Source organism: Drepanopeziza brunnea, assembly GCF_022702325.1.
Source record: "Drepanopeziza brunnea f. sp. 'multigermtubi' strain 214-2 chromosome Unknown ctg4, whole genome shotgun sequence".
Lineage (NCBI taxonomy): Eukaryota > Fungi > Ascomycota > Leotiomycetes > Helotiales > Drepanopezizaceae > Drepanopeziza > Drepanopeziza brunnea.
Genome location: NW_027094067.1, coordinates 1961772 through 1988650, shown reverse-complemented (window position 1 = coordinate 1988650; position 26879 = coordinate 1961772). Strand labels below are relative to the sequence as shown.

At 49.6% G+C, this 26879-nt stretch overlaps 11 protein-coding genes across 11 annotated transcripts; 4 read left to right on the top strand and 7 right to left on the bottom strand.

The window, feature by feature from the left end:
* Positions 1 to 7: 7 nt before the first annotated feature.
* L3040_003357 (uncharacterized protein) lies at positions 8 to 1279 on the bottom strand (the record flags this gene model as incomplete). The annotated part of the gene is made up of 3 exons (XM_007297478.1): positions 8 to 579; positions 695 to 1045; positions 1099 to 1279. 3 exons carry the CDS (start codon positions 1277 to 1279, stop codon positions 8 to 10), a joined length of 1104 nt encoding a protein of 367 aa, XP_007297540.1.
* A 542-nt stretch (positions 1280 to 1821) lies between these two features.
* On the bottom strand, positions 1822 to 2585 carry L3040_003356 (uncharacterized protein; the record flags this gene model as incomplete). The annotated part of the gene is made up of 3 exons (XM_007297477.1): positions 1822 to 1983; positions 2048 to 2494; positions 2553 to 2585. The coding sequence occupies 3 exons, from the start codon at positions 2583 to 2585 to the stop codon at positions 1822 to 1824; spliced, it is 642 nt and encodes a 213-aa protein (XP_007297539.1).
* A 2631-nt stretch (positions 2586 to 5216) lies between these two features.
* Positions 5217 to 5805, bottom strand: L3040_003355 (uncharacterized protein; the record flags this gene model as incomplete). Its single annotated transcript, XM_066154439.1, has 2 exons — positions 5217 to 5384; positions 5620 to 5805. The coding sequence occupies 2 exons, from the start codon at positions 5803 to 5805 to the stop codon at positions 5217 to 5219; spliced, it is 354 nt and encodes a 117-aa protein (XP_066012399.1).
* Positions 5806 to 6380: 575 nt separating this feature from the next.
* L3040_003354 (uncharacterized protein) lies at positions 6381 to 9194 on the bottom strand (the record flags this gene model as incomplete). Its single annotated transcript, XM_007297474.1, has 2 exons — positions 6381 to 6502; positions 6554 to 9194. 2 exons carry the CDS (start codon positions 9192 to 9194, stop codon positions 6381 to 6383), a joined length of 2763 nt encoding a protein of 920 aa, XP_007297536.1.
* A 490-nt stretch (positions 9195 to 9684) lies between these two features.
* L3040_003353 (uncharacterized protein) lies at positions 9685 to 10425 on the top strand (the record flags this gene model as incomplete). Its single annotated transcript, XM_007297473.1, has 1 exon — positions 9685 to 10425. One exon carries the CDS (start codon positions 9685 to 9687, stop codon positions 10423 to 10425), a length of 741 nt encoding a protein of 246 aa, XP_007297535.1.
* Positions 10426 to 10586: 161 nt separating this feature from the next.
* L3040_003352 (uncharacterized protein) lies at positions 10587 to 11097 on the bottom strand (the record flags this gene model as incomplete). The annotated part of the gene is made up of 3 exons (XM_007297472.1): positions 10587 to 10748; positions 10930 to 10998; positions 11050 to 11097. The coding sequence occupies 3 exons, from the start codon at positions 11095 to 11097 to the stop codon at positions 10587 to 10589; spliced, it is 279 nt and encodes a 92-aa protein (XP_007297534.1).
* Positions 11098 to 11993: 896 nt separating this feature from the next.
* On the top strand, positions 11994 to 12810 carry L3040_003351 (60S ribosomal protein eL13; the record flags this gene model as incomplete). The annotated part of the gene is made up of 4 exons (XM_007297471.1): positions 11994 to 12030; positions 12082 to 12128; positions 12188 to 12346; positions 12406 to 12810. The coding sequence occupies 4 exons, from the start codon at positions 11994 to 11996 to the stop codon at positions 12808 to 12810; spliced, it is 648 nt and encodes a 215-aa protein (XP_007297533.1).
* Positions 12811 to 13453: 643 nt separating this feature from the next.
* On the top strand, positions 13454 to 13971 carry L3040_003350 (uncharacterized protein; the record flags this gene model as incomplete). Its single annotated transcript, XM_007297470.1, has 3 exons — positions 13454 to 13613; positions 13702 to 13840; positions 13899 to 13971. The coding sequence occupies 3 exons, from the start codon at positions 13454 to 13456 to the stop codon at positions 13969 to 13971; spliced, it is 372 nt and encodes a 123-aa protein (XP_007297532.1).
* A 2603-nt stretch (positions 13972 to 16574) lies between these two features.
* On the bottom strand, positions 16575 to 18025 carry L3040_003349 (uncharacterized protein; the record flags this gene model as incomplete). Its single annotated transcript, XM_007297469.2, has 3 exons — positions 16575 to 17524; positions 17580 to 17659; positions 17991 to 18025. The coding sequence occupies 3 exons, from the start codon at positions 18023 to 18025 to the stop codon at positions 16575 to 16577; spliced, it is 1065 nt and encodes a 354-aa protein (XP_007297531.2).
* Positions 18026 to 19612: 1587 nt separating this feature from the next.
* L3040_003348 (uncharacterized protein) lies at positions 19613 to 22105 on the top strand (the record flags this gene model as incomplete). The annotated part of the gene is made up of 1 exon (XM_007297468.1): positions 19613 to 22105. One exon carries the CDS (start codon positions 19613 to 19615, stop codon positions 22103 to 22105), a length of 2493 nt encoding a protein of 830 aa, XP_007297530.1.
* A 429-nt stretch (positions 22106 to 22534) lies between these two features.
* L3040_003347 (uncharacterized protein) lies at positions 22535 to 23815 on the bottom strand (the record flags this gene model as incomplete). The annotated part of the gene is made up of 2 exons (XM_007297467.1): positions 22535 to 23386; positions 23519 to 23815. 2 exons carry the CDS (start codon positions 23813 to 23815, stop codon positions 22535 to 22537), a joined length of 1149 nt encoding a protein of 382 aa, XP_007297529.1.
* Positions 23816 to 26879: the final 3064 nt, after the last annotated feature.

The window sequence follows — 26879 nt, the reverse complement described above, 5'->3', positions numbered from 1 at the left end:
TCGTCTTCTAGTACCCCTTTTTCTTGTCAACCTCATTCAGCAACTTCTCGCCATTCTCAATCCTCGTCAGGTTCATCTCCAGAATCTCAAAACTCCGATCCAAGTACATCGTTCCCAACCCGGAGATATGTGGCGTGATCGCCACATTCTCCAAATCCCACAGCTCGCTATCCCTCGGCAAAGGCTCCGGATCCGTAACGTCCAGCGCTGCGCCCCTCAGTCCCCCGTCCTCCGGCTTGATCTTCAGAGCTGCAATAAGATCATCCTGCTGCAACACTGCTCCTCGAGCAATGTTGACGACGAACGCGCCTTTGAGGAGAGCGAATTCCTCTTTTCCAAGGAAATGCGTCGTCTCTTTGGTCAATGGGACGGAGACGAGCAGGATGTCGATGTCCTGCCCGAGGAAGTTGTGAAGGGAGGCCTTGTCGAGCCCGCTGTACCATCTACTGGGGATCAGACCGTCAACATCGCCGGTGCCGGGAACGGTGTACCCGCGGTCTCTTTTGCTATCCGGGGTCGGGCGCGGGGAGGCCGTGTATGCTATTACGTCGAGGCCGAGAGCTTTGGCGATGCGGGCAGCTGGGACCCCGGGCAAAGGTCAGCACGTAGTCCCCTAGGTATCTAACCCACATCCAGACACAAGTACAGATACGAACACAAGAAAGAGGGAATAGTGAGATCGGGAAGCTCGCACTTTGTCGTCCAATAGCTCCATAGCCCAAAACTCCGAGCCGTTGCCCAACGCCGTCTTGTACGAAGTTGAGGCCGGAGTGAGGGCCCCACTTGTGCTCTTTCTGCCACTGCAGCAGCGTTTTCTGCTGGTGCGTATGGCTCAGGATCTGTAGGAGCACCCACTCGGCAATTTGAGGGCCGTGGACCCCCGAAGAATTTGTGAAGGGGATGTCGGTTTCTTTCCAGATGGGCGTTTCAGCCAGGTGGTTGGCCCCGGCAGAGAAGAGGTGGATGAGCTTAAGGTTGGGGATGAGCTTGATGGACGAGGGGAAGGACGCCAGAGTCACGAGGATCGTGGTCTTTCTCCAGGTTTCTATGCTAGGGACTTAACGTCTGTACTTGGTGAACAGGTGCTTGGGGAGGTACCTTCCGGCACGCTGTCAAGGTTCGGAGCGAAGCCGGGAACGAAAGCAATGTTCTGGTATTCGATTTGGACTTGGGGATGTTTGCTTCGGATACTGCTTATGATTTTATCGACTTTCGAGTCTTTGGGGAAAGGTAAGAGGGCAAGGACGAATTCCTGGTTGGGTGGTGGTGCTTCTCCCATCTTGTGTGGACGATTGAAGGTTGATTTGTCTTTGGTTGAGGTTCCGAGAGACTCCTTTCCAAATGACGAGAGATAATTTATATTAGGAACGATATGTGAAAGTTGGCCAAAGTATTATTGCATAAGATCTCGTCAGATTTTGTCGTTCGATTGGGAATCGAATCGCAAATCAAATGATAACTGATGATAAATAATGTGGCGTCGTCATGTGATCTATGTGGTATGATCTCGAACATAAACACCCCCACCCTTTCGGACATAAAACATGTCTGAGCCAGCAGCGCTACGCGATAAGCGATAGGCGATAGGCGATAGTCGGTAATTAGAGGGGTATATATAATGTTTACCCCTCTGCCCGTCTTTGGGGCTTCAGAAGTTCAGTTCGTGTTCGTGTTCGTGTCACATCGATTAACATGGACATCGCGTCCATCTTGCTTTCGCGAACGCTTTAGGAACAGTGATTGGAAATTCGATGCAAGAAAAAACCAATGCAAAGTTGTATGTGGATCGGGTCCGGGAACGCTATATGGATTCTACCTCCTCTACCTCCCCAATTGCTGACTGGCCAACTTGTCATGAACTTCTATGTCGACGGCCTCCCATGGATAGCAAATCCAGACATCCCCGACGGTCCTAGCTGCCAAGTACCTGTTATCATTGAGCATGTCATCGGGCAGCTGGCCTTTCTTCTCCTTGTTCTTGTTCTGACAGGCTGTTAGTAGCTGGACTTACTTCTAGTAATCACTTTCGCAAGCTACGGGAACCTACATGTAACACAAAAACAGAAAAGACTGTCTTCTCTCCTTTGCCTCCCAGCTTTTGTCTGGCAAGCTCGACATCCTTCTCCAACTCCTTGACAGCATACTCGAGTGTCGTCCTGGTATCATCGACTTCGTCTACGATCAAGATCCGCTTGCCTACCAAGTTCTCCATGTCGCCCAAGCTGTTCAAATCCAACCATTGTGTTCTAGTGACCTTGGTACCGAGTTGCTCGACCTCGCCAGGTGTGTTCGAGCCAGATGCGGATGAGGGGGCAAGCGCCTCGTAGAGAGAGAGGCCGATGGCTTGAATGGGGATATTGGGCGAGCCTGGCTGCTTGAGGAACGAGCGCAGAATCCGCGCGGGCACATATCCACCACCGCCGATCGCAATCATAAGCTGGGGCTTGAAGTCCTCGAGGATGCGAGGAGCTGCCTCCTGGCAGAGCTTATGGACCTGTCGCGCGTCAGTCTGCGCCGGCCGGCCGCTTTCCCCCTCGAAGCCCAGCACGTACATCGTTGTAAGTCACGTATTCTTTGACAACCATTTTGAAGGTATCGGCGCGACTGCAGTGGGAGAATATGAAAAGGCGCGGCAAAAGCGCTCGAGTTCGGTAAATAACTCTAAGAGAGGAAAAGCAAAAAAAGAAGAGTGTCGAGACCCTAGAGACTAAGAGAGAGAATAGAAGCTATCGGGTCTCGCTTAAAAGATGACGGGGTCACGCTGCAGATATCGGTTTTTAGGTGGAGAGAGGTGTGTGTGTATACAGAGTAGCCAAATTAAAGATGTCTTGGGAATACCCCACTACTCTTCTCATTCACAAAATACTACGTAATTCCAAATCCAGTTCAACTCGGGCCTACCTGATATCCTAATAATTTTTGACCCGTACATATATTTATATATCCCTGCTATGAAATTCGCGGCTATGGTCTCGCAAATAACGTCAATCAAGCCTGCCGGCTATGGAGCCAGCCATTTCTATCCAGCTCAGTCAGCTTGACTAACGTGATATAATGCAAGCAGCTCAGAGCTATATTTGCCCACCAGTGGAGAAAGTGAATAGTCTTTCTTATTACATTTTATTGGCCCAGCCTTTTCATATCCTTGTTTACAGACACTATGGCTCAATTAGCACCAGATCTCAAGATCCTAGCATCTAATACTGTGGGAATGCTGGACTGAGGGGGTGGATATATCGGAGTTAAGGACTTGGGATCGGATTTAGTGACACAGGCAGTGGCCCGTGCAGCATTGGCACCACTACCACCTACCATCCTTCCCACTCTCCTAGAATAGCTTCCTCCACGGAGAGACTTAACACCACGAATGCAACACTTGCTATTCGTACCGAGCCTCAACCTGTGTGCACATTCCGTATGGGATACCAACAAAAACTAGTGTCAAAATTCCGATCATCGACACTACAACCTCAATCGACGTTATCACAGCTCCGTAAGATGGTGGCTGGAAGGTTGTAGTGAAGAAAAGCGTTGAAAAATAACTCGAAGCTGATAGATTAAACGGAAAGAGTATTAAGGCAATCATCTAGAGTCACTGGCATTGGGACCACGTCGGTGACCCATGTCTCGCAAGGTCGGAAGACGGCAAAGGCGTAGCGAACGATGCCGATGAGGCGCAGGCTACGATTTCCAAGGTCATTGAAGCGGATGCGCAAAACGAAATTTTCGTGGTGATGGCGCATGATGAAAATTTGTTGATTGTGGTGTACTTCTCTCCTAAGTGTGCAAATGACTCTAAGTCGAAAGGGTAGAGTGAGAAGAGGAGGTGGCTGGTTTTGAAGGACTTTGCCGAGGCTATCAAGCATTGGATATGATCTTTTAAAATTATAGTCCTGCGATAGGTAGTCATCCAATTCGTCTCTAGAAAGTAATACTGGATGGAACTCATAAGGATTCTGACCGGCAGTGTTCCTGCTATTCTATTGCCGATCGCCGCTGCCAGAATGACCAGTACTGATGCTACACACTTCTTAAGAGAAATTAAAAGCACTGGACTCGCATATCGTCCGCTCTTTTTGAGCTATCGTGGGGGTAGCAATACTTAGGTGCTATGCCCTGATCCCAGGCACCGGATGATCGATCTACTCCCGAAGGCTGATTCGGAATAGCTCCAACGTCTAGGTGAGAGACTAATTATCATCTCCGGAGAAGGTGATATCGCTCGCTAGCGTTTAACAAGAGTGAAAAGCTATAGCGCGCATGAAGGAAACGACAATACTTTGCAGCTGGAAAACGTGATGTACAAGATGGTCCACACGTCCATGGTAGTTTACGTTACCGTCATGTTGCATATCCGCTATGGTCATGACAACTCTACAGTCCTGAAAATTTGAGCCCTGAGCGATTCTCCAGCGCTCACCAAGAAGTCTTTACTTCTGCCTCTTGCCGTGGCAGACGCAGCGCCTCGGTCCCACGCAGCCATGAGAAATAGAGCTCAAACTCGCAAGGGCTAGTCACTCACCCACTCCGCATCCGCCGGGTAGTACTCTAGGAAAAGGGAGGTAGAAAGGGCAAAGGCCAGCATGTATTATTATTCGCATCTACTATAGTACGAGTACTTTCGAGAGAATTTGAGAATCAAGAGAACAAACAGCCTCCTGGAATCTTTGGTATTCGGTTATATATTGATGGGAAGAGTCAAAACCTAATGTCACTCACACACACCAAAAAAATTATATCTACTTTATATATGCCAACTCTGCCTCAACTTCCATCAACTGCGAGGAATGGCATGGTGGTGTAGTGGCTATAAGCTGCTCGCCGCTTCCAAGTACACCTGTTGATACCAACGAAAAACCTATTCAATTAGGTTTGTAGACTGGAACCTCATATCATCATACCTATGGATTGAGTTTCCAGTTGAGTTTTGCTAAAATTCTGTAATTTTTTTATACCTTCTTATTTAAAAAAAAGTATTCTTTTATATTCTGTCTGATAGTGGGGAGCTCCAATCCCACATCTATTAATCCGCCAGAAGGAGGGGAGCCTGACGTCCGTCGTCGATGTCAGCCGAAAGCCCAGAATGCAAGAGCTCCTGAACGCCGAAACAGAACAACCAAGCCCGATCGTCACGACGAGGCCATTCATTGCACACTTATAAGTAACCACTCCCGAAATAGCAGCCACTCATCCTGCCACTCGCCCGAGGCCCTAACTCAACCCTCAGCATCTCCAACTGGCGGCTCATCGACGCCAACTCCCTCCAAACCTTCTTCCAGCCCGCAAGCTCCGGCGTCCCCGCGAGCGGCGGCTCTCTCCAAAACCACATGAAGCTCACGCGCCGCAGGCTCTTGGACCTCGGCGCGGGCAACGAGGCGTGGAAGCTGAGGATGGCGTCGGAGCCCGGAGACAAAACTCACTGGCGGAGTACAGGATGGTGGTAGTTTCAAAGTACCTACCTCTGATCTTAGCTGATGATGGCTAGCTAGGCTGGCTGAAGGAAAGAATGGGTGGGGCAAGGCAAGGAGAGGAGAGGAAAAGAAAGAAAAGCAGAGGGGGCGGAGTCGGGGGAGAAAGTTACGTTTCCCGACGCGTCAACACCAGCGGGAGGAGTCCGACGTTGGTGATGGTGTGTCTCCGGTGCGCGTAGGACAGCTGACCGTAGTGGCCGCGGGAGTAATCAGGGTAGAAAACCATGTCGCCCAGAGCCTCGTGCCAGATCTGGTCACGGATCTCGCACGGGAGGCGCAGGAGTCTGGATCTCAGCTGTGGACCAGGTGCCGAGATGGCATTGTTCGGGTTCATGGCTGAATGGGAGGTGAGGCGTTGCCGCCGCCGGCGTTGTTGAAATCTGCGATGAGGTTGAGGATTCCTGCTGCGGCTTCTGGGGTTTTCGTCGCTGCAGGTTTTCGTCTTTCTTACTGACTGACGTATGAGTCCCATTTGGGAAAGTAAAAACAGCAAATGGAACCGTCGGAAATTTTACTCTCAATGGAGAGGTGATCCGAGGAGCAAATTTTCAGACCGGCATGACGAGGAAGCAACAGCTTGGAGGTGAGACTGAGTACCTATTTTTCTTGCAGCAGCTATGCATAGGCTGAGCCAAATAACACTGCCATGATTGCTCTCCATAAAATCAGAACAGGTGATTTTATACATTGTAACCAAGTCAATATGATTAACTGACTTGCTCGACTGTGTAGGCAATGATGTGTTAGCATAAAGAAGCCCCGCTACAATCGGCGAAGGAGACATGCTCATGAGTTTTTTTTATAGCAAGATATCCAAGAAACCTGAGAGCAAAAACACCAAATTTTCAGCAAGAGCACAACTCATATTGATTATCGTCATAGCAACCAAGATATTCCGTACAAGCTTCATCACACTGGCATGAATATTCCAACAGTAGCTCGGACTGCGCCCAGAGGGCCTCGCTCCTTCACAAGCTTGTCGAAGGTATCTGGTACCTTCGCCAGACTACTCCTATCGTCTGCATGTTGCCCTGCGTATGTTAGATCCAGCTGGCAGTTGAGTAGGCGAGAAGATTACTTACAAGCTCCAGGCAGCCTTGCACTCGCCGTAAGAGCACTTTCCACCTCTCCAGTCCAGTCAAAAGAGATCTTCCATTCAAACCTCAGCTCAACCTCACTATTACTCAGCTCTGCGCCCGTGCGTCCTATGTGAGGAAGCATCTGCCGCCTCGTCCATATCTGCCTATCTTCAGACTCGTCGACTGCCATCTCATCTGCTGTGGCGTCTGGTGCACCCTGTCGTTTCCGCTTCTTCTTCTTCAGTAGTGTTCGAGCCCTCGCCTGTGGGGTCCCGAACTCATGTTCAATAGTACACCAAAACCTAGCACGCTGTATCGACACCTCAATCCAGCGAGACATTGCCCAGCACACCACCGTGACATCTTTCCCCAAGACACTGTCCGACCTAGCTCGAGCTCTTATAAAGCTTCCCAACTCTTTCTCTGCATTCATGTCCAGCCTGAGGATATCGAGAGCAGCGATACTGAGCGAGGATGTGTCCACAGTCATTGAGAACCTTGTCGAGAAGAGGCCCGAAGGATGAGAAGCACTAATGACATGCCTCTGCATCACAGGCTGCTCTTCGGATTGAGAAGAATTGTCGCTTAAGATTGGTTCACAAGGGAGCAGAGTGATGGTTGAGCTGTACTTCAGTGGACTGAAAGCCTGGAGATAGGGCAATGGATCAGTAAGTGCAATAGGGAGGTGAGAAGGCAAAGGCTTTTCTGATACAGGAGCTGCTGCTGGTCTTCTTCGTGGCCGAAATGGCAAAAATGCGTTGATAGACTGGAATATGCTGGTGGGTTTTGGTCGAGCATCAGATGAAGGTTCAGGCGCCGTGGACCGTAGTAGCATTGATTGCAGTTCATCTGGATTTGGAGCTGTCGAATGTCCTTTCTTCTTGGATGCCGAGCGTATTCGCAGGCGCTCATTCTCCCGATTCGCAAGTGCAACGTCTGCCTGTAATTGCTGGAGCTCCTTGAGCAGGTCATCACGAGCTCTTTTCTTGGCAGCATGAGGGTCTTCCGGAATCATAAATCGTGATGATTTGCGCCGCTTAGGTTTCTCGGCTTTGAGCTCTGTCAATGGCAATGGCACTGGCTCCTTGGGTTCTTGGGGCGACGGAGCGCGAGGTCTCAAAGGCGATATTTTCAGTTTGCGATTTTTCGCCCTCTTGCTCGGTGTGTCGGGAGTTCCGGGAGACGACGTAGTAACAACCGGATCAGGAATTTCTAGTTGCGTCGGTGTAGGCCGCAGTTCGGGCTCCTCTACACGGCGGGTCCCATGAATGAGGTCTTGGACATCTATACTTGGAACTTGTGGCCTCTGAGTCATTTTTGGGACAGGAGTCCGTTCCTGCTCTTGCATAGAGTAGTCTCTGCTCTCGGCGACGCTGCTGACCCTAGGCGGTGGTTCTGTAGGGGTCGTCGAAACAATAGCTTCAGGTACCGGTTCGTGTACCAGTTTGTATGTTGGCTCGGCATCATAAATAGGAGCCTCGATTTGTTCCTCTTGAAGTTTTGGTATCTCTGTTAAAAACATCTTCGGTTGTGAATTCGGTTCGAGAGGTGCAGATGCAACTTCCTGCCTAGACTCAGATGATGCATTTTCAGGCTCTGACACGTCCACGTCCCGTGTTATCTCTGCAAGTAATCTCCTAGGGGGAGGAGGTGGCTTTGCTGGGGTCACGGGACTGATTTCTTGAGTGCTAAGCAAGCGTTGTTCGGATATCTGGCTTGCCTGATGTATGGGATTTATATCCTGGGAGAACACCGGTGACCTTCTCAATGCCGACCTTGATGGAAACGGTGACTTCCTAGGACTTGGTTGCAAAGGCTGTGAACGAACAGGCGACACTATAAATTCGTCTAACGCTCTACCGCTTGTGAAATGCTGTTGTGGGGTAGGTGATCTCCTAGGGATGGTTTCGACAGGCTGCGTTGGAATTGGAGATCTTCTAAGTCCCTTCTGAGGTTGTGAGGATATAGGAGATCTTCTGAGTCCAGCTTTCCGAAAGGGGTTGAAGTTTTCGTCTACATCCATGGGATCGTGAACCACAGCTGCCGCCGGAACTTCAGCTGAAGAGATTATAGGTGACCTTCTTAGGCCCTTCTTCAGGAACGGGTTGAAGTCTTCTGGCAGCACATCCGGAATAGGATTCACTAAAGCTGAACGCTCAGGCTGCTTCTTAGGCGATTGCGGCAGCCTGTTAGGTTTCGCAATCATTCCAGCTCCAACAGGCTCTTTGCTTCGCCCTCCCGGGAGAGTCTTTTGGCTCATATCATAATTGTCCCAAGCAGACGAGTCATTTTCTTGCGTCGTTGACATGGACCTCGACCCTTCCTTGTCATCGTTGCTGATAACAGACCGCCCTACTTTCACGGTCTGTGTTTCTCCCAAGGCCCTCCCGAAGACATCTTGTAAGTTCTTACTGCGACTTGCAGGCCTCCCATTTCCGGCGCCAGACGACAGAGGCCTGTTCAGAATTTGCGGGTGGTGTCGAGATAAGCTCGCTTTTGTGGGAGACGCGAAAGATGGTCTGCGTGAGGCAGGTTGTGCGCCATCTGCTCGAGGAACTGGTATTCGGCTTGGAGTCGCAGGCGCGTCGATTGGGATGGATGTCGTGGGTGATAATTTGCGCCGCTTGACCGCTGAGTCTTCCATTGAGGATATTTGGATTTATTGGTCCTGTCCCATAATCTAGCTGAGTATTTGCACGTCCATAGGTATGCGCGGGCTAGAATCGAAGTATGACGGTCGAGTTGTTGAAGTTGATTGAACGTACATGAGCGCGTAGGCAGTTTCGAGGACGCGATGAGGGGCCAGCCAAGCCCTGTTGTGACAAGGCTCAATGTCCAGAAAATTTACAGAAATTGGATAGCGATTATTGTAAGTACAGATTAACAAAAATGAAGATTCTCTTAAAACTTGCCATGTTACTAAACGGTACGCTCGTAGACGCTCGTTCCTCGCGTTCACGAGACTGCTGATAAGTAAACAGCCAGCCCGATGACGTCCGATGCCCAAGGCGGATCTTTCTTGCATAGAGCTCCATCCATGAATGCCCCCCCCCCTACCTCGACCTCTTTAATGACTGCGCATTTAATTTCTTGTGTACCTGGAACTCCCGCGAGACTGCTCATCCCTCGTGAAAATGGAAACGAGATGTCTCCTCCGCGCCTCCCAGCGCCTCAAACTCCCACCCTCTCTCCGCCTCCTCTCCCAGCCCCGATTCTACAGCTCCCACAAACCCCCACCCCAACAGGTAAATCCCATAGGGGACTACTACGCCTTAATCCTCGAATCCTCGACCCCTGAAACCACAAGTCTACGGCCGACCACAGCTTCCCCCTCTACTACACCCCCGATCTCTACGACAGCTGAAGATGCCGATTCCGAGCCCAGCATTGTGTTTTCCTCTCGGTTATCTTCGCCGTTGGAACGGAGGTCAGAGATAAAGAAGCAGAGTGTGTTAATAGCTGGCGTATGGGTCCCGCCACGGCCAGACGAGCCGGATAACTGCTGCATGAGCGGATGTGTGAACTGCGTCTGGGACCGCTACGGGGAGGAGCTTGAGGAGTGGGCTGTGGCAAAGAAAAAAGCCGATGCCGCAATGAGGAATGGCAAGGGTTTTGAGAAAGAGGAGAGGAGGAGGATGTCGGCAGGGTTAAGTGGAACGGGCACCATGTTGGAGGAGGCAGATAAAAGCGCACATCATACAGCTGTGTGTATGGATGATGACGGAGGCGGCAGCGAGACCAATTGGGGGACGGGACTGGAGACTGATTTCACGACCGAGGGCTTGCTTATGGGTGTGCCGGTAGGGATCCGGGAGTTTATGAAGCAGGAGAAGAGGTTGAAGGAGAGGCATGCTAGGGAAGGGACTAGGGGATGAAAGGTGCCATATGATACCAGTAGATGTTGGGAGAACGCGAAGAGCGCGTGAAAATGCCATGCATAGAATTTATACCCAAGCGCCGTACTATGCCCTCACTGGCTTGTCATCGTTATATCCCTTTTAGACCAGCTGCAGCGTTTTTGCTTTGCAGTTCCCCGTTAATCGACATCCACACCCTTAGTTCTCAAGTCCGCCCTTGCAGCATCAATCTCCTTCATGAGTTCTGCGTGTGCCTTGGGAACATCGTTGAAAGTGAAGACTCCGTATCCGAGCTTGAAAAGAAGGTAAGCACCGAAAGAGACGAGAGCCCAGAAGGGTAGCTAGGCATGTGGGTTAGCAAGGAGCCACTTGATGTTTGGGCATATGCAGTAGTGGATAGACTTCCACACTGCAGAGCTTGTAGGTGGAGGTGATGGTGTTCTGGAAGGCGGCTCTACGCCCATCGATCTGAGAGACTCGTAGCCCGACGGCGCACAAGGCGTAGGAGAAGACATGACGTACGACTGGTATTATTTCTTCCGAGATCAAAGTCGGGAGAGGAATAAGTTGGAGGTAGAGGGCGAGATAGAGCTTAATATCTATTAGTAGCTGGAACCAGGGGTGGAAGGGACTGTCGCATACGGAGGTGACCAAGAGGCCAATTGATACGGTTTGCTGTGCTCGTGTCATGATTCCAACGGGTCCCAATGTCTACCGGTTGTGAATGTGGTGACTGTTGTGCGGTTGTAAATGAGTGTGGTCCGTAAAGAGGAGTGTCGCGGAGGACACTTGCGTCGCGCCGAATAGCTTTGGGAGTCGCGCCTGAGTCACGTGTGTACAATTTGAACGTCCCTTCAGTTGGGCCTGGCAATTTTAGAGAAGGTTTTTAACATCTATTTTGTAAATAAGAGTCAACATCTCAATACGCGTTGCCTTACAACCTGCGGGCTCTCGCAAATTCTGCGGGTTTGTTTGACAGAGAATCGAAATGCGATGCGAACTGTGGACTTAACCCTTCCCAATTTCAAGTTTCAAATTTCATCGATAAATGCCCAGCATGAGCGAACGAATGCATCTGAAGCATAGTGACGACGGCAGTCATCCACTCCAGCCACACCATTATAAATATACAGCACGCCACATCCCCTCCTCCATCTCTGAACTGAGGGTAGACAATCCCAGGAAATCTTCTTCATGGGACCACGCAAGGCGGCCATCATAATGAAAATAAATGTCTCTTGCACCGAGAAGGCAATCAAAAATTCCCCCGCTGAGGATACCGAAGCATACTCAACGATTCTCAACGCCCCGATGTGCAATGGAGGTTTCGTATCGTAAGCAAAGCCATTCATGAGCGGCATGCTTGCAAGAAGGTAAGTATGGAGAGAAAAAGGAGGACGTTGGGGCGAGGAGCGAGCTTAAGTACTTGTAAAATCCTTAGCGTGGGGCTAGCTTTGCGCTAACCAGCTTACAAGTCACATGACACACACATCGGATTCTCCAATTTGGCCCGCTTGGGAAATACCTCTGAGCGAAATTTCACGACTTCAACGACAACCACGACAACTTGATCGCAACTCGACGAAATGGCGATCAAGCACAACCAACAGATCCCGCACAACCGTGAGCGCTCTGATTCGATCCGCGACTGGAACTACTACTGATTATCCCCAGATTTCCGAAAGGATTGGCAACGACGAGTCCGAGTTCACTTCGACCAGGTAACACCCTCAATCGGTATACAAACACCAGGAAGACTATTTCTGACGCACTCCAACAGCCCGGCCGAAAGCTCAGACGCCGCAATGCTCGACTCTCGAAGGCCGCAGCTGTTGCCCCCCGCCCAGTCGACAAGTTGAGACCGATTGTCCGATGCCCAACCATTAAGTACAATCGTCGTGTTAGAGCTGGACGTGGTTTCACCATCGCCGAGTTGAAGGTAGGACTTCCTGCGTCTTCAGAAAGGCTGGCCTCGTAACGCATCTTAACATCGTACAGGAAGCTGGTATCGCTCGCAAGCTCGCACCCACGATCGGTATCTCCGTGGACCCCCGCCGCCAAAATCTCTCTACCGAATCCCTCGCCGTCAACGTTGAGCGCCTGAAGGCCTACCAGGCCCGCCTCATCCTCTTCCCTCGCAAGCTGGGTCAACACAAGAAGGGCGATGCTTCGAAGGAGGATGTCTCAGCCGTCAAGAACACCGTTTCCAGCGTCAAGCGTGGCCTGCCAATCGTCAACACTGCTGCTGGTGTTTCCGAGATCAAGGCGAGCGCCAAGCCATCACCGATTGAGGGTGGTGCCTACAGAAAGTTGAGAGACGCAAGAAGCGAGCACAGATTCCAAGGCCAGCGTGATAAGCGGGCGAAGGAGAAGGCCGACGAGGCTGCTGCTGCTAAGAAGTAAAAATGGCTAGGTTCTTGTTATGGTCTGGGCTTCTTTTATTTCGGTTGCGATGCATGGCTGGGGGACACAATGGGCAGTTATCAAGAATTGCTAGGTGTGTTTGATGAATGCAAAGAACGTACCAAAAAGATGCTCTTCAACGAGTCTTGAATGTGTCTGGTGCGGCTGGGAGATTTTAGTGACAGTCTCCAGTAAGGTGAGGTGAGGTGCAACGGAGAAAAACGATCGTGACTTCCTTGAAGGTATATCTATCTGTCTGCAGCCAGAGATGACATGATGGCGGGTTATGAGTCTGATTCACTCAGAGCGACTTGAACTCGAATCTCGAATCGAGCATTCACTCCAAGCACCAGTATGTCAGAATCAGGCACAGTCAAAGTTCAGTCAGCCTTTCGCGCGCTTCCTGGCAGCATTTCGTTCTCATTAACATTCAGCTGTAGCGCGTCCAATACAACGAATCACGGCCCAGCAACATCACCCACAACATCACCCACATCGCAAATTCCGTTCTTCTGACTTCGGATTGACGGTCTCAGAGCACATCATAAAAACCGGGCAGTCTCGCTACACATCAGGAGCTATCCCGACACGTTGTATGCCCTTCTCTGCACCGGCCTACACAAACCAGAAGTACCTCACCAAGATGGCACCAGCAAAGACCCCGTCAAATGACCAGCAGGAGTTACCGGAGCTGGTAGAGCATACGCCTCCTACGGAGTCCACTTCTGTTTCCGAAGATAATAAATCCGAGCAGCAGACAACGACTGTCGCCGGGTCCTCTGCTCAGCCCAACAAGAAAGCCGGTAGGCTTTTCTACCCTTATATATCTCTGGGTCCTTATATGTTTTGTCAGTTCTATCTTGGTGTTCATATAGCTGACCTTCCACCCAGCACTAACCCGTATGTGGCGAGGAAATTCAGCACCACGCCATCTATGGCTAGAAAAATCAAAATCAGAGCCTGTTACTTCTGCGGAACGATCCGACGCTCCGCCAAAGGGGGTCCCGGCGAACCCAAGATTTCCAGACCGGTCAGTATATCACGGAAGGGTCGCTTCTTGTTACATTCTATACTAACATATCCAATAGGTGCCCTAGATGCGGTGGGGACTTCCTGGGCCAATGCTTCGCGTGCGGTTCGGGCACACATTTTGGTTTCTGAGGCACTTTCGATCTCTGAATTCATGCTCCTGGAGAGCTTTAATTCACGGGAGCGTCTGCAGATGGGAGGAATAATAGCCGTTGGTTCATCAGTGTTTCTCTTGCGTTAGTAAGGTTGGCTCCACATTTTCACTACTTTTCAGACCTGTTCTTCAGCCACACTTCGCATCTTTAGCGGTGAAGGCGACCGCATAGCCTGATTTTCTCGGCCCATATCCGCGATTCTATTCTGTAGCCTGTCTGCAAGAAGAAATGATGTGGTCGGCTGGCAGGCATGGTTTGAGTCTTCTCTCTTAGCATCTTTCAGTCTTGTAGAAGGCGGGCAAAGTATACAGCGAGCTGTGCTCCCGGTCATCGCTTACACTTTACACTAAATGTGGCATTGACTTTTGTGAACCAGCTTGCCGATGTCTACATACTGTGTACAGCTACCGCTATCCAGTCACCACGTCAGGTACAGTAAATTTTTGAGCTCTTTTGTAGGTAGCAAGTTCAGTGCTTCCTAGCGACTTTGACGCCGTCACGCTAGCCCAAGTCAGACTGCTATCACTTACTGTGTGAGTATATATATGTGTGGTGTATTCAATGTTCAATAGCGGGATTAGGCGCTCCACGAGCGCGAGCGTTGGAGAGAGCCTGATCTCACCAGCGTCAAGTATTCACACAGGTCCTTGGTCAATCCTCAGTGGCAGCATATGTATCTTTCTATATATCCCTGCGCTCTATCGACATACTTCAGCACTATCCTTTCCTCGTCAACTCAACAAGAACCACTTCAACCTACAGCCTCCCAAGTTTCCACCCAAGCATTAAACAAGAGCCCCCCTATCTTCTCCTCGAGTCAAACTCTTCTCGAGCCAATTGGATCCACATCAAACACACCAAGCCAAATCAAACTCACTCGATCACCAAAAGAAAAAAAAAAGAGCAAGAAATAGTCGAAGCGAACCTCCTTCTATCACCTACAACCGTGTACCTTCCTAAACAGCCAAACAACAACCCTTGAAATGCCGTCCTCGTCCTGCCCCTGCCCAACCTGCGGTGCTGCCGATTACAGTGGCACCTGCCACGCATGCGGCGCTGGCACCTTGTCGCAAACAAACACAACCTCTGAGCCCTCCCCTCCCTTCCAGATGATGGATGATGGATGATGGATGGTGGATGATCCAGACCAGAGATTTAACCTTTCTACGGGAGGTGTCAATCATTAAGTCAAGTCGTTTATAACTGACATGGTTGCGGGGGGGGGGGGGGTCGTCGAACTTGCTTTCAGAGTGGATGAATTGGAAGAAGAGAGCACAACACAACCTCTCACTCTCGGTTATCCCTCTGGTCTCTGGTCTTCGGGATTCTTTTTTCCTCTCTCTCTCTCTCTCTCTCTCTTTCTTTCGCTTTCGCTTTCTCTTCTGGCATGTTTATGCTTGTGTTACTCGCCAGTTAGTTCGTTGGTTTGCCAATTCTTTCTCCTCCTCCTTTTCCTCTTCCTCCCCTCTCTCCCTTTCTTGGAATTTCAGACGATGGAGTTTCTTGATCATATGTGGAGGGGAGGGGAAAGGGGTTTTCTCATTGCAGCTAGCATGGCACGGCAGGGCATGGCACGAAAGAAGACCGACGAACCTCTACGACGACACACTCCGCTTCGCCTCGGCGGTGGTGGCGGCTTCTTCTTCTTCTTCTTCTTCTTCTTCTTCTTCTCCGTTCATACTTCATACGTTTTTGTAATGCCCCCATGTCAGATTCGATCGATCGATCAGAAGAGGTATGCATGCTACGAAGGCGGAGGTGAGAAGTTAGCTGGCTGCAGGATAATAATACAACTACGTCGTCTTCCTGAGCTGAGATGTCCCTTTTTTCTTTTTCTATTCTCCTTTAGGTAGGTAAAGTACTCAAATCAACTCAACTCAACTCAGCTCCGCCACTCGGGCTACCTACCGAAGTCGAAATCGGAATCGAAATCGAGAAAAATTCACAATGCCAACCCAACTCAGGACTGGCTCTCTCCTGTCATTGGATGTGCTGTGCTGTGCTTGTTTGATTTTATTTTGATAGTGATAATCTAGACATACATATGTATATCTCTCTCTCTCTCACACATACACATAGCTTTCTACCCTGGCTTTTTTTGCTTCGGTGGACTAGAGAGGAGGGATGGAATTCGGAATTCGTTGACTTGTATTCGAGGGGGTGGTAGCTACGAGGCAGACAGAGAGAGACCCCGGGATCAATAGAGTTGTAGAGTGACTTAGTTTACCAATTCGTGTAGAAAGACTGGCTGGCTGGCTAGTTTGCTACGAATGAGAACGAGGCTTCGGGGAAAGCGCAAAATTTTATATCTGCGGATAGGTGCTTCATGCAGCTCCCAATGGAGATCCTAGCACATTGGAGGGTGAAGTGTCATCACCCATATATATTTCATGTGTTGTAAGGAGTGGGTGGTTGTGATGTGAAAGAGTTTTACGTTGGCAAAAAGGTCTGCTTATTTGGATGGATCCAATTTGGCAACACCATGATTTCCTCGCGATGAAAAACAAAGCAGCAAACTATAACCAAAAGGGGTATTGTAGATACACGCCCCGCTAAATTCAATTTCATCATCCCGTGCCCTCATGCATCGCAAGTCTTCACTTGAAAATCTGTCCCAGCTTCAGCCTCCCGTTCCCCGAGAAGCGTGCCTTCAACCTTCAGATCGAAGCATTCGCCACCCACCCAGAAGCAAGCAGCTTCGATAACCCGGCATACCACTTCCAGCTCAGTGCGATTTCGGGGGGCATAAACCATGATGAACTCCTGGGGCACGTAAGCTTTCAACCAACCGCCACGGGCTAGGGGGTGTCGCTCGCCCCATCCTTTCTCGAGAACGACCTTGGCATCATCTGGGTGGAGGTTCATGTGCATACTCAGGTCACTGTAATGGATGTGACAGATCTCTCCACGGCAGGTGACATTGATTGGATCTCGGGCGAAAAGAGCCAATCCTTTCTTTTCGAAGCAGGAGGTTCCGATTTTCAAGGTGTCGGGGTGCTTGATGGCAAGATTTTGAAGGCTGGTTCGGAGCAGTTGGTTCATCTTGGTGCAACCAGTTTGATCAAGTTGACGATGAGGAGCAATGCCCGCAACCTTCGGACGGGGACCGGTGCGTTCGGGGATCCACGATTGTGTTCGTTCGTAATAACCAGTCGCAGGATAAATCTTCTCGGAAAATCTTGCTGGGGTGTAGGGATCCGACAGGGCAAAGAGACGAAGGTATGTGATTTTGAGGTATCCGAGGAAGGTGGAAGGAGTCCCTCCGGGTCCAAGACTGAGGAAGTTCGAGTAGTCATTATGGATGATCCAAGGCACCGGAGCCAGGACAAGTAAGATGCAGGTGAGCGATGGTTGCAGAATATGAATGCCGATGATGAGAGCAAGAATAGTCAGCACAAGTCCCTGCCCGCTGAGAGTTATCTGGAGTATGTCATGTTGGGCTATCGACATGGGAGGGTCTGACGGGTAGTCCGATTCTTCAACAAAGACCTGGGTGGTCGTATTTGAAGTTGTAGTCGAGGTTTCCATTCCTTTCGAAGCATTAGATTGGGAGTTGGTATTGTTGTAGGTTGAAGGGGGAATTACTAAATTTGAGTGAGGGTTGGCTCGCCTCGGTTCGATTGGCTTGAGGTTGAGGTTTGAATTGGAAGCGAGTCAGGTGATGCCTAACTAATTGAGTAGCTTCAATACCCAATAAAGAAAGCAAGAGCTAAAAGAAGAGCCCTTAGCAGGCACGAGTGTAATGGGAGGTCAAGCGCTGGGTGCTTTGGATACAGCGATAAGTGAGTTTCTTAATGATGGAGGATGATGATATTCTACTGAAAGTACAAGAACGCAGAAGACGTTTGGACTGATCGATCCCCTTAATAGGACGATGACGGCCAGCCGAGGGAATGGAGGAGTTGAGAGAGAAGTGAGTAGATGGCAAAGAAATCGAGTCAAGGAATGGAAAAGAAGGGAACGAGAATAGAGGAACCATTAAATACCTAACCTGACCTAAAACTAACCCAAACTAGGGGAGGAGGGCGCATGGTCACTGGTCGAGCCTCCTCTCCAAACCGTTAGGGGCCCACTGACTTTGACTGACACACAAGTGAGGAAAGTACCACGATACAGGCCTAAGTGTTACAGCCTGAGGATGCCCTAAAAGTCTAAATCTCCACTTCAAACCTCCTGGTTGCCCTACCCTCAGCGTGTAACACTTACGCCTGTGACGTTGTAAGTAAGGTAACCAACCTTATTTCCGCTTATGAGGCATCCAATAATTTCTTGCAGCTTTAGACATCGTCCCAACCGGATTTCTGACCATGATAGTGATATCAAATTGTATGATGTGCCGGCCCGTGTCCCGATCAAGTGAGTTATCCGTAACGTAAGTACTCCAGCCCTGGAAATGACTTTAAGACCTTGAAAATTAACAGCTGAAAGAATAAATAAGGTTGTCCATGAATCCATGAATTGCTTTCTCTTCCGTCCCCTTTCTGTCTGTTTCGGTCTCAGTGAAGAATGCCGGGCTACGCAAGCCTGCATGGCATACTTAGTGTGGCATTGGCGTGGCGTATACACAGGAACAAGATCGGAAAGGTTGACTGACCTGACCGTGTAACCAACAACAGCATTTTATACACGGTAGACTGTACACCGGGTGTGGCAATTTATCATCCATTGCCACCCAGATATCTACCAGGTGGACCTCTCTCTCTCCCTCTGCATGTGCCTCCATACCCCTTTAGGGCCTTTCTTTGTATCACGGTTGCCGTAGAAATCCAGGCCGAAGAGAGCGATATAAATGTGAGTTTGCTGTATATAAAAGTGATATCGTATTGCGCCCAGCCAGGGCCATTGTCCACTCTCCTATGCAATGCAAGGCCTATCGGATCCAACCAAGTCCTGAAGCTCGTTGTTGCTTGTCTCGTGGCGAGAGGTGGTCTACTAATTTCCCTTCTTCTTTTCGCTTCGCAGCGACGCAGCAGATGTTGCGGTACACTAACAAGCCGTTAACACGGCCTGCTGTGTTTTTGAATTGACCAGTAGGACCGTCTCCAGGATTTGGGCTCTGCATTAGCACTGCACTGCAGCCTCGAGATTTGGGTCTGTGTCTCGCTTGTCGTGTCGGATTGGCTTGGGCCGGGGAGCAATGCTTCTTCAAATAGTAGTTGTACCAATTCCTCGTGCGTAGTTGGATTCCGGATCGGACCTGGGAGGAGGAGAGGTTGGCAAAGGCCTGGTGTCGAGATGCAGCGGTATTTGAACTTGAAATTCATAGGCACGAAAGAAGTTCCATGGCTTAAGCCCAGGCCAGGTACAGGGTACAGTACAGATAAGCTTCGCTTACCTAAGTATTTGTTCCGAAAGGCGGCTACCGTTGCTGGATCAACAGAGGCGGATCTTGATGTTTTGATTCTGTCATGGACCCATGGTACCGCGACATACAACTGCTAGGCGCTCAAGCTTCTTGACGTCGACGTGCTGGAAATTTTCGCATCTTTTCAAATAACTGTACCTACCTAATACACTCGCATATGGAATCCTGAGGTGAGTTCATGCTTGCCATATGAACTCCACGTGTAAAAATCTGATCGACATAGATATCCGCATTCCTTGCGAAGTGGTCCAATATGACTGGCTTCAGCCCCCTGGACACATTGAATGTCACAAAGCGATCATCTCCTTCGAAATTCTCGAGGCCCCAGGCCCAAAGGAACCTCCGGCAGAAAGATGAAGACCTTGAAAAAAATGCTTACCCCGAAAGCTCAGAAGACGACTCCGACGATGAATCCGACTACTCCTCCTCCGCCATCTCTTCTCGCGAGACATCAGGGTCATACTCCTCCAATCGGCCCATGCTCCGGCGGAAATCGCTCCCTCCTCCACGCTCCCCTGCATACAGGTTACCGAACAGAACAATTCGGTATCTCTGTTTAGCGCTCATATCGACGCTCGTTATATTTATGCTGAGCTTGGTACGGATGAGCATAGTATCGTCTCGAAGGGTTCAACTAGGAGATATAGGCTCACGACCGGCGCCTCGTCCACCGACATGGGAGAAATTCGAATTCTTGACGAGATACTATGGGGGAATCAGGACATTGACACCGCTCGCGGAGAACAAGCCAGAATACCCAACAGCCGAGGATGAGATTCCGATATCGAACCAAACTTCGAGCATTCCAATCCGGGATATGCCCGCAAGCAGGCCATTCGAAGCATACAAGAACCACACATCGAAAGCTTACCTGAGCGAATACGCGCCAGTGCAAGAGTGTTTCCTGGATGAACAGTCAAAGGTGCGGGTCCCTCAACTACAACACTACGACGGCAGACCGAGGGGCTTCCCGGACAATATTATGGGGTCGTATGAAGTCCTCGGACTACCTGAAGATATCTGTTTCGAGAGATATGGTAGGTTCGGCGCCTACGGCTACGGCTATGCTTCCAAGTATGGAGGCACTGGTACAGGTCAACACGGTGATATGGAAGGTTCTGAAGATGCTTGGGGAAACAATCCCAGGGCTAATCAAGTTGATTACTCGACTGTCGATTGGGCGGCAGCTCAGAAAAGATGCTACAATGCCAACGCAGAACGGTTTGATTCCACTAGTCCTGCGCTTAAGGCCCCAATGGGTTTCTTTGTCAGTGAGCTGAAGGCGAAGAGGGAAGAAGTTGTGGAAGAAGGGATTGTCCCTTCGAACTCAACCATCGCGAAGAAACATCTACCACGGAATGCAGTTGTCATCCGGTCTTGGGACGATTTTGAATACCGCGAGGAGGACATTCTTCATCTCAGAGCAATGATATCAGAGCTTTCCCTTGGCTCTGGTGGGGAATACGATGTTCATCTACTTATCCAGGTCAAGGACGAGCCGAAGAACCCAATTTGGGCGGATGAGGATACTTACCAGAAACACCTGAACGAATCAGTTCCCAAAGAGTTCCGCGGCATCGCAACTTTGTGGAGTGAGACCCAGATGCTCATGCTATACCAAGGAATCTTCGACACTTTTATTCGAGATCGCCCGGTTCATGGCCCGTACCGTGGACTGCAGATGGCTATGCAACATTTCGCTCACGTCCATCCGGAGTACGATTTCTTCTGGCATTGGGAGATTGATATTCGATACACAGGCCATTATTACAATCTCTTCTCACAAGTTAGCTCTTGGGCGAAGACGCAACCTCGCAAAGGGCTGTGGGAGAGGAGTTCTCGCTTTTATATTCCATCGGTACATGGATCATGGGAGGACTTCGTGCACATGGTTCGAGTGCAAACGGATATGGGAACAGAGAGTCCGGAGAATATCTGGGCAGGGATCAAGGGCTCCAAGGGATCAGAGAGGAAAGGCGACAAACCAATCTGGGGACCTCAAAGACCTCACGACTCGAATGATTGGTTCGAAATCGAGAGGGACCCTAAACCACCCACTAGCTACGAGAAGGATAAACACACATGGGGAGTAGGCGAAGACGCCGACCTTATTACCTTCAACCCGCTTTTCGACCCCGAGGGAACGACTTGGCTTCTTGAGAAAGACATCACGGGCTACAATTCCAGCGACGGGCTTCCTCCGCGCCGCGCGGCCATCGTCACCTCTTCGAGAATGTCCAAACGCCTGTTAAACACCATGCACCGAGAGACAGCCTTCAAAAAACACCACGCATTCTCCGAGATGTGGGCTGCGACCACGGCCTTGCACCACGGCTACAAGGCAGTGTACGCACCTCACCCAGTCTACGTCGACCGCGAATGGCCCACCGCCTACCTGGCCGGCGTTATGAACGCCGGCAGGAACGGTGCTACCGGCGGCTCGCGCACGAGCGTATTTGGCGAGAGAGAACACAACCTGTTAGGCATGTCGTGGTACTACAATGCCGGCTTCGCGCCCAACCTCTGGAGACGATGGTTGGGCTTCAAAGTCAACAATGAAGGAGGCGAGGAGTTTGAGACAACGGTTGATGAGGGGAGAGATGGGAAGGGCGTCAATGGCATGAGGGGCGGTGAGGGGAGGATGTGTTTACCGCCGATGCTTATCCATCCGGTGAAGGGGGTGGAGTTACCAGTCGAAGAGTCGAGGGAGAAAGAGGAGGTCCCGGAGAGTGACCCCAGCGCTTGATTTGAGTCGACGGGAGTAGGTAGATATTAGGATGTATTGGCGTTGAGCTTGTCTACAAAGTATGGCGTTTGTGGATTCATATTGGGGTACTGGACAATGAATCAACGATATTATATGCATTTGTCCGTTTTTCATCTCCCAAGGTGCTTGCTTGTAAGATTCCTATTCTAGCTTTCGCCGAAGCGTATGCTGGGTTCGTTTGAAAAATGTGTATATTGATTCATGGGAAATTGAGATTCGTCCTAGAACGGGCCAACAGTTTCGCTCGTCTTGTTGTTCATATTGATTCCGATAACCGACTTTCGGCAGGAAAAGTTTTGATATCGCTCTTCAGCGTTGCTTTTGCTTCATTCCAGCATAAAAGACTATTGATACAGAAAGAACAGAATATATAACTGATCTACTGACCGGGTATATTTTGCACAGGTATCACGGCGTGTCAGTCGCCGCCTCCTCTTCGTCGTCGATCTTCTTCTTCGACTTTTTGAACTGCTCCTTGCCGTCCGAGATGTAGGCTACGACCTTCTGGCCGGCGAAGCTCCTCCCATCCATCACCCGCACGCACGCCTTGGCCGCCTCCCCATTCGCATATCGTACACTCGCAATGCCCTCCTCCTCCAGGTCGAAGAGCACGACATTAGTCACCTCTCCGAGCTTACTGCACTCCTCCCTGATATCCTCCTTGATGTCCAGTATCGCAGCCGGATCCTCGGCCAGCTCTTCCAGCGTGAACATGTGCTTTAGAATAACCACCTTGTCCCAGCGCGAGCTCGTCTCGACAAGGCTCGACGGCTCCTCGTCGCCCCAGTCCGCTAGCCGCGCATCGAGCTTCTGGGTCTTCTTTATGATCTTCTGCTTGTCCTTCATACTCGTCTTCTTCTTCTCCGTCTCGGCAGCGCTACCAGCCTCACCGCCATCCGTGTGCTGCACCTTCTTGTAACTGCTCTCGGCCGCCTGCACCCGCATCTTCCCGCTTGACCGATCCCCGAATCGAAACTCCGTGTCGTCCAGCAGCGTGATGGCCATCTGCACCGAGGGAGCCTTAAAGAACACCACAAGGGCGTCGCCTTTGAAGGCCCCATTCGCGTCCGTGTAGAGCTTGATCCGGGGTTTGCCGCTGTCGATTTCCTCCGCGATGACCCCGCACTTGCGCGAGAAGACGTCGTGCACTTCTGCAACTGTTGCGTCGTGCGGGAGGCCGGTTACATAGACTGCGGTATTGGGTCGCGGGGGCAGTGGCGCTTTTGCCTTCTTGGGCGCCTTGCTTGCACGTCCACCTTCCTATATACGCACTGTTGTTTAGTCCCGCTAGATACTTACTTGCGTTGCCACTAGAATACAAGAGATAGTAGAATTATATTCCGATTTGGAAAATATCCTGTAGAGCAAAGAAGGGAGTGGGTGGCCGCTTACGTCTTCCCCGTTGACATACTCCTTCTTGCGTTTCCGCTTCATCGCATCGACCGGCTCGGCCTCGTCCACGCCCGACACCATGTAAGCCTTCTGCTGCTCCTCCAGCAGCGCCTCATCCACTACCGGCCGCCATTTACGCAGCGCGTCGTCAAACTCGAACTCGGCGCCGTCGGCTTGGACGAGCAGGAACTTGTTGTCGAGCTTCGAGAAGGATATTCGCTCGTCGGAATCGAACTCCTCGGGGTTCGACGGGAAAGGCGCCGCCGCCGCCTCGGGTCCTTCTTGACTTTGCTCCATGCTGGGTAGATTGTGTCCTGGGCTAGGTACGTATGAAGTTGATTGATTGATTGATTGATTGATTGATTGATTGATTGATTGATTGATTGATTGATTGATTGATTGTTGCGGTCGTATTCGTCGTTGTGGTTCTTACGAAGTCGACGTCTAGCTCACACGCAAGCAGCCTGATTTTAGAGGTTAGAATTTTGTTATGGCCTCAGGCAAGCACATTCACTCAGCTCAGCACAACACCCAGAACCGTGAAAATGCCACCTTTTTCGAAGACTGTGAAGAATTGGTGAAGTGCTGACGGTCTATAACCAGGTACCAACATTAAGCCCGATTTCTGAGCGTAGGCTTGCGTCGAATCGTCTCGCACTGGCATGGAAAAGGAGTGTTCGCCTTGCTTAGCGAGCTCTCCCCTCAAAAGTAAACAAATCAATAAAACATTCGCGTTCTCTACGCAACTTGTTTTGCTATTTGACTGATGGACAGTAACATCTACAATGTCCAATTTATCCACGAGTAAATTTCGGATTGATCGGTTGTATTGAAACCAGATGCGTCCCATCTAAGAATATCCCGCAGGCAAACAGGTCCAGGAACGGTATTGTTTATTAGCACAGTGCCTGCAATGGGTACAGATACCTCAGGTGCAGCGAATCTTCGAGATACACCAGTAACTTTTCAATAAGCAAGGTTTAAGAGATAATCAATGCCATTCTGAGCATGACCTTGACAAGTCAGATTCCACCCTTCGTATATTTGGGCCTCGCGACGTTGCATTCCTGATGAGAAGTGCCGCCGTCGAAACAATCCGAGGGTTTAATAATGGGAATCTCATTTTGAAAATGAACGGGACTCTCTGCCTACATGTTGACAACCGGGAAAAGAATTATAGGAAAGGCCATATTGTGTATGTCAGTAAGGGCCCGCTTGGTAACGCCTCCTAGTGCTGTTTCCGAGCCATTTGCAATTCCTATTTCAGATAATCAGCGTTTGGTATAGAATTTTAAGATTTGAAAACTCGGTTTTGGAACTAGGAACTAGGAACCGACCTCGAAACTACTACTACGTACGTACGTGGGAAGTAGTAGAGAATAGCAGTTCATAGTCCCGAGAACCCACAATTCTAATTCCTAGTCTCTACTCCGTACTTTTCTTTAACCCACGGACTTTTGTTTCAGCTTTAAAACCCTATTCGAAGATAGTAAGAAAATTATAAAGTTGAACTTCATATCAACCTTTTTACAACTACAATACGTACTACGTACTACGTATTAGTAGTTGTACTACGTACTACCGGTACTACTACGTACGTACGTAGGTAGTACTAGTACTTACTATCCCCCCTATTAATACGTAGTATATGTGCAAAGTATAATTTTGCAAGGGCTATTACCAGGGCTTACACCAATAAATTTACTGTACGTACTACGTAGTATAAGAATTCAGCCTTGAAAAGTACCACTATCTTTAGACAAGTATTCAGTCTGTGCAATAGAGTTGACAAGGCTTTGAGCCATTCAGAAACCAGCGCTTTACGACTCATGGGGCTAAACTGTGTCGCACATGTTTTCATGTGAATAGTACTACTAGATAGTAATACCCCACGCCACTAAAGACCTTCAATAAGCTGACCGAGATACTTTCATAATAAATATTACTTATTTCATACTTGATCGGAGGAGCGTCGGCATTAATGATCAACTCAACAAACGATGACTATTCTCAAGTCACACATTCTAGGAAGCGTGACCAAACAAGTTCTGGAATAGAAATCAATTCCTAGAAATTCTTGGAAACGTTTTCAAGGTTCCAATTCCTAGTTCCTAGTTACGAGTTTCCAAGTGACCAGATTTACTTCTACCAAAAGACACCTACGTAGTAAGTGGAGTACAGCTCAGTCTCTACTCCGTAAACCACGATCAAGGATGCGTCTCGACACGAATCAGATTAGATGGCCGTCCGATTACTATATATCCACCAACATAAGATAAGATTTCATCAAGTTTCGTATGAAAGGCTCTGCTCGGTCAAGCTCGGTGTAGACATGTTGACTTTTCTTTGCTCGGTGGGAATCACCGTTCTGGATAAGCGTAGAGCATATGATTACTCCAGTTGGTCATAAGATTCAGCTGCCAGTACGATGATACAGTAGTTCCCTGGCCTTGAGCTGGAATGGATGACTTAAAATCTCTGAGGCGAGGCAGTATGGTAAGCTTGAGCTTGGGGGTGCGAACCGCGATTTACTACGTATCACTTGATACTTCTTCATGCCATAGATTAACTCAGAACAGAACGGATCCGCTAATCGTCGGTTACCTTGAATTTAATTTGTAAAATTCCCGACCTGGTGCTACAGCAAGTCGGCCAATCTCTTCGAATTATGATTTAAGGTAAGCGACGATTAGACAGCGCTGGCAGTAGCTTCTGAATGTAGTTTTAATATCAAAAATAAGTTTCCCTAGTCAGGAAAAGAAATACGACTCAGAAATCTAAGCCAAGCTGCTTTGGCCGTACCGAGAGAGCTCAAAAGAGACTGAAATGTCAATCCTTCAGCGTCTCCTCCCGTTGGAATATTGGGTTTACCCCTATTCCCGTATCCGTACGGAGTCCCTACTCCGTTGAAAACTGCAAGAATGGCGCGCGGGGCTGCTAATAACGTCTAATCTCTGTTTATTTACTGATCAGTGCGTTGATTGCGCACAAGGCCAATTGGTAGATACGGAGTACGGAGACCTCCAAACTAAGCTGGAGCCAATTACTATTAGTTGTAGAAGTCAAATACAGGCACATGGCTACTATCAACTCTCCCCTACTACGTAGTACTACGTAGTACTACGTACGTACTGCAGTACCTAGTAGAATCAACAAAGCATCGAAACCTTCCTCTGTGCCAGCAGGTTACCTTCTCTATAAGGCAGCGCACTGACTATTAGCGAAAACTATCAAGTCATGACACTATCAATGCTGCTTTTTCATGCTGTCTTACCGGTACTTGCTTGAGTTGCTTGAGTACTCTTCCAACATTGTTCTGTCTTTCATCTGCAATTGCTTTTAGCGCTGCTTCGGCAATCGT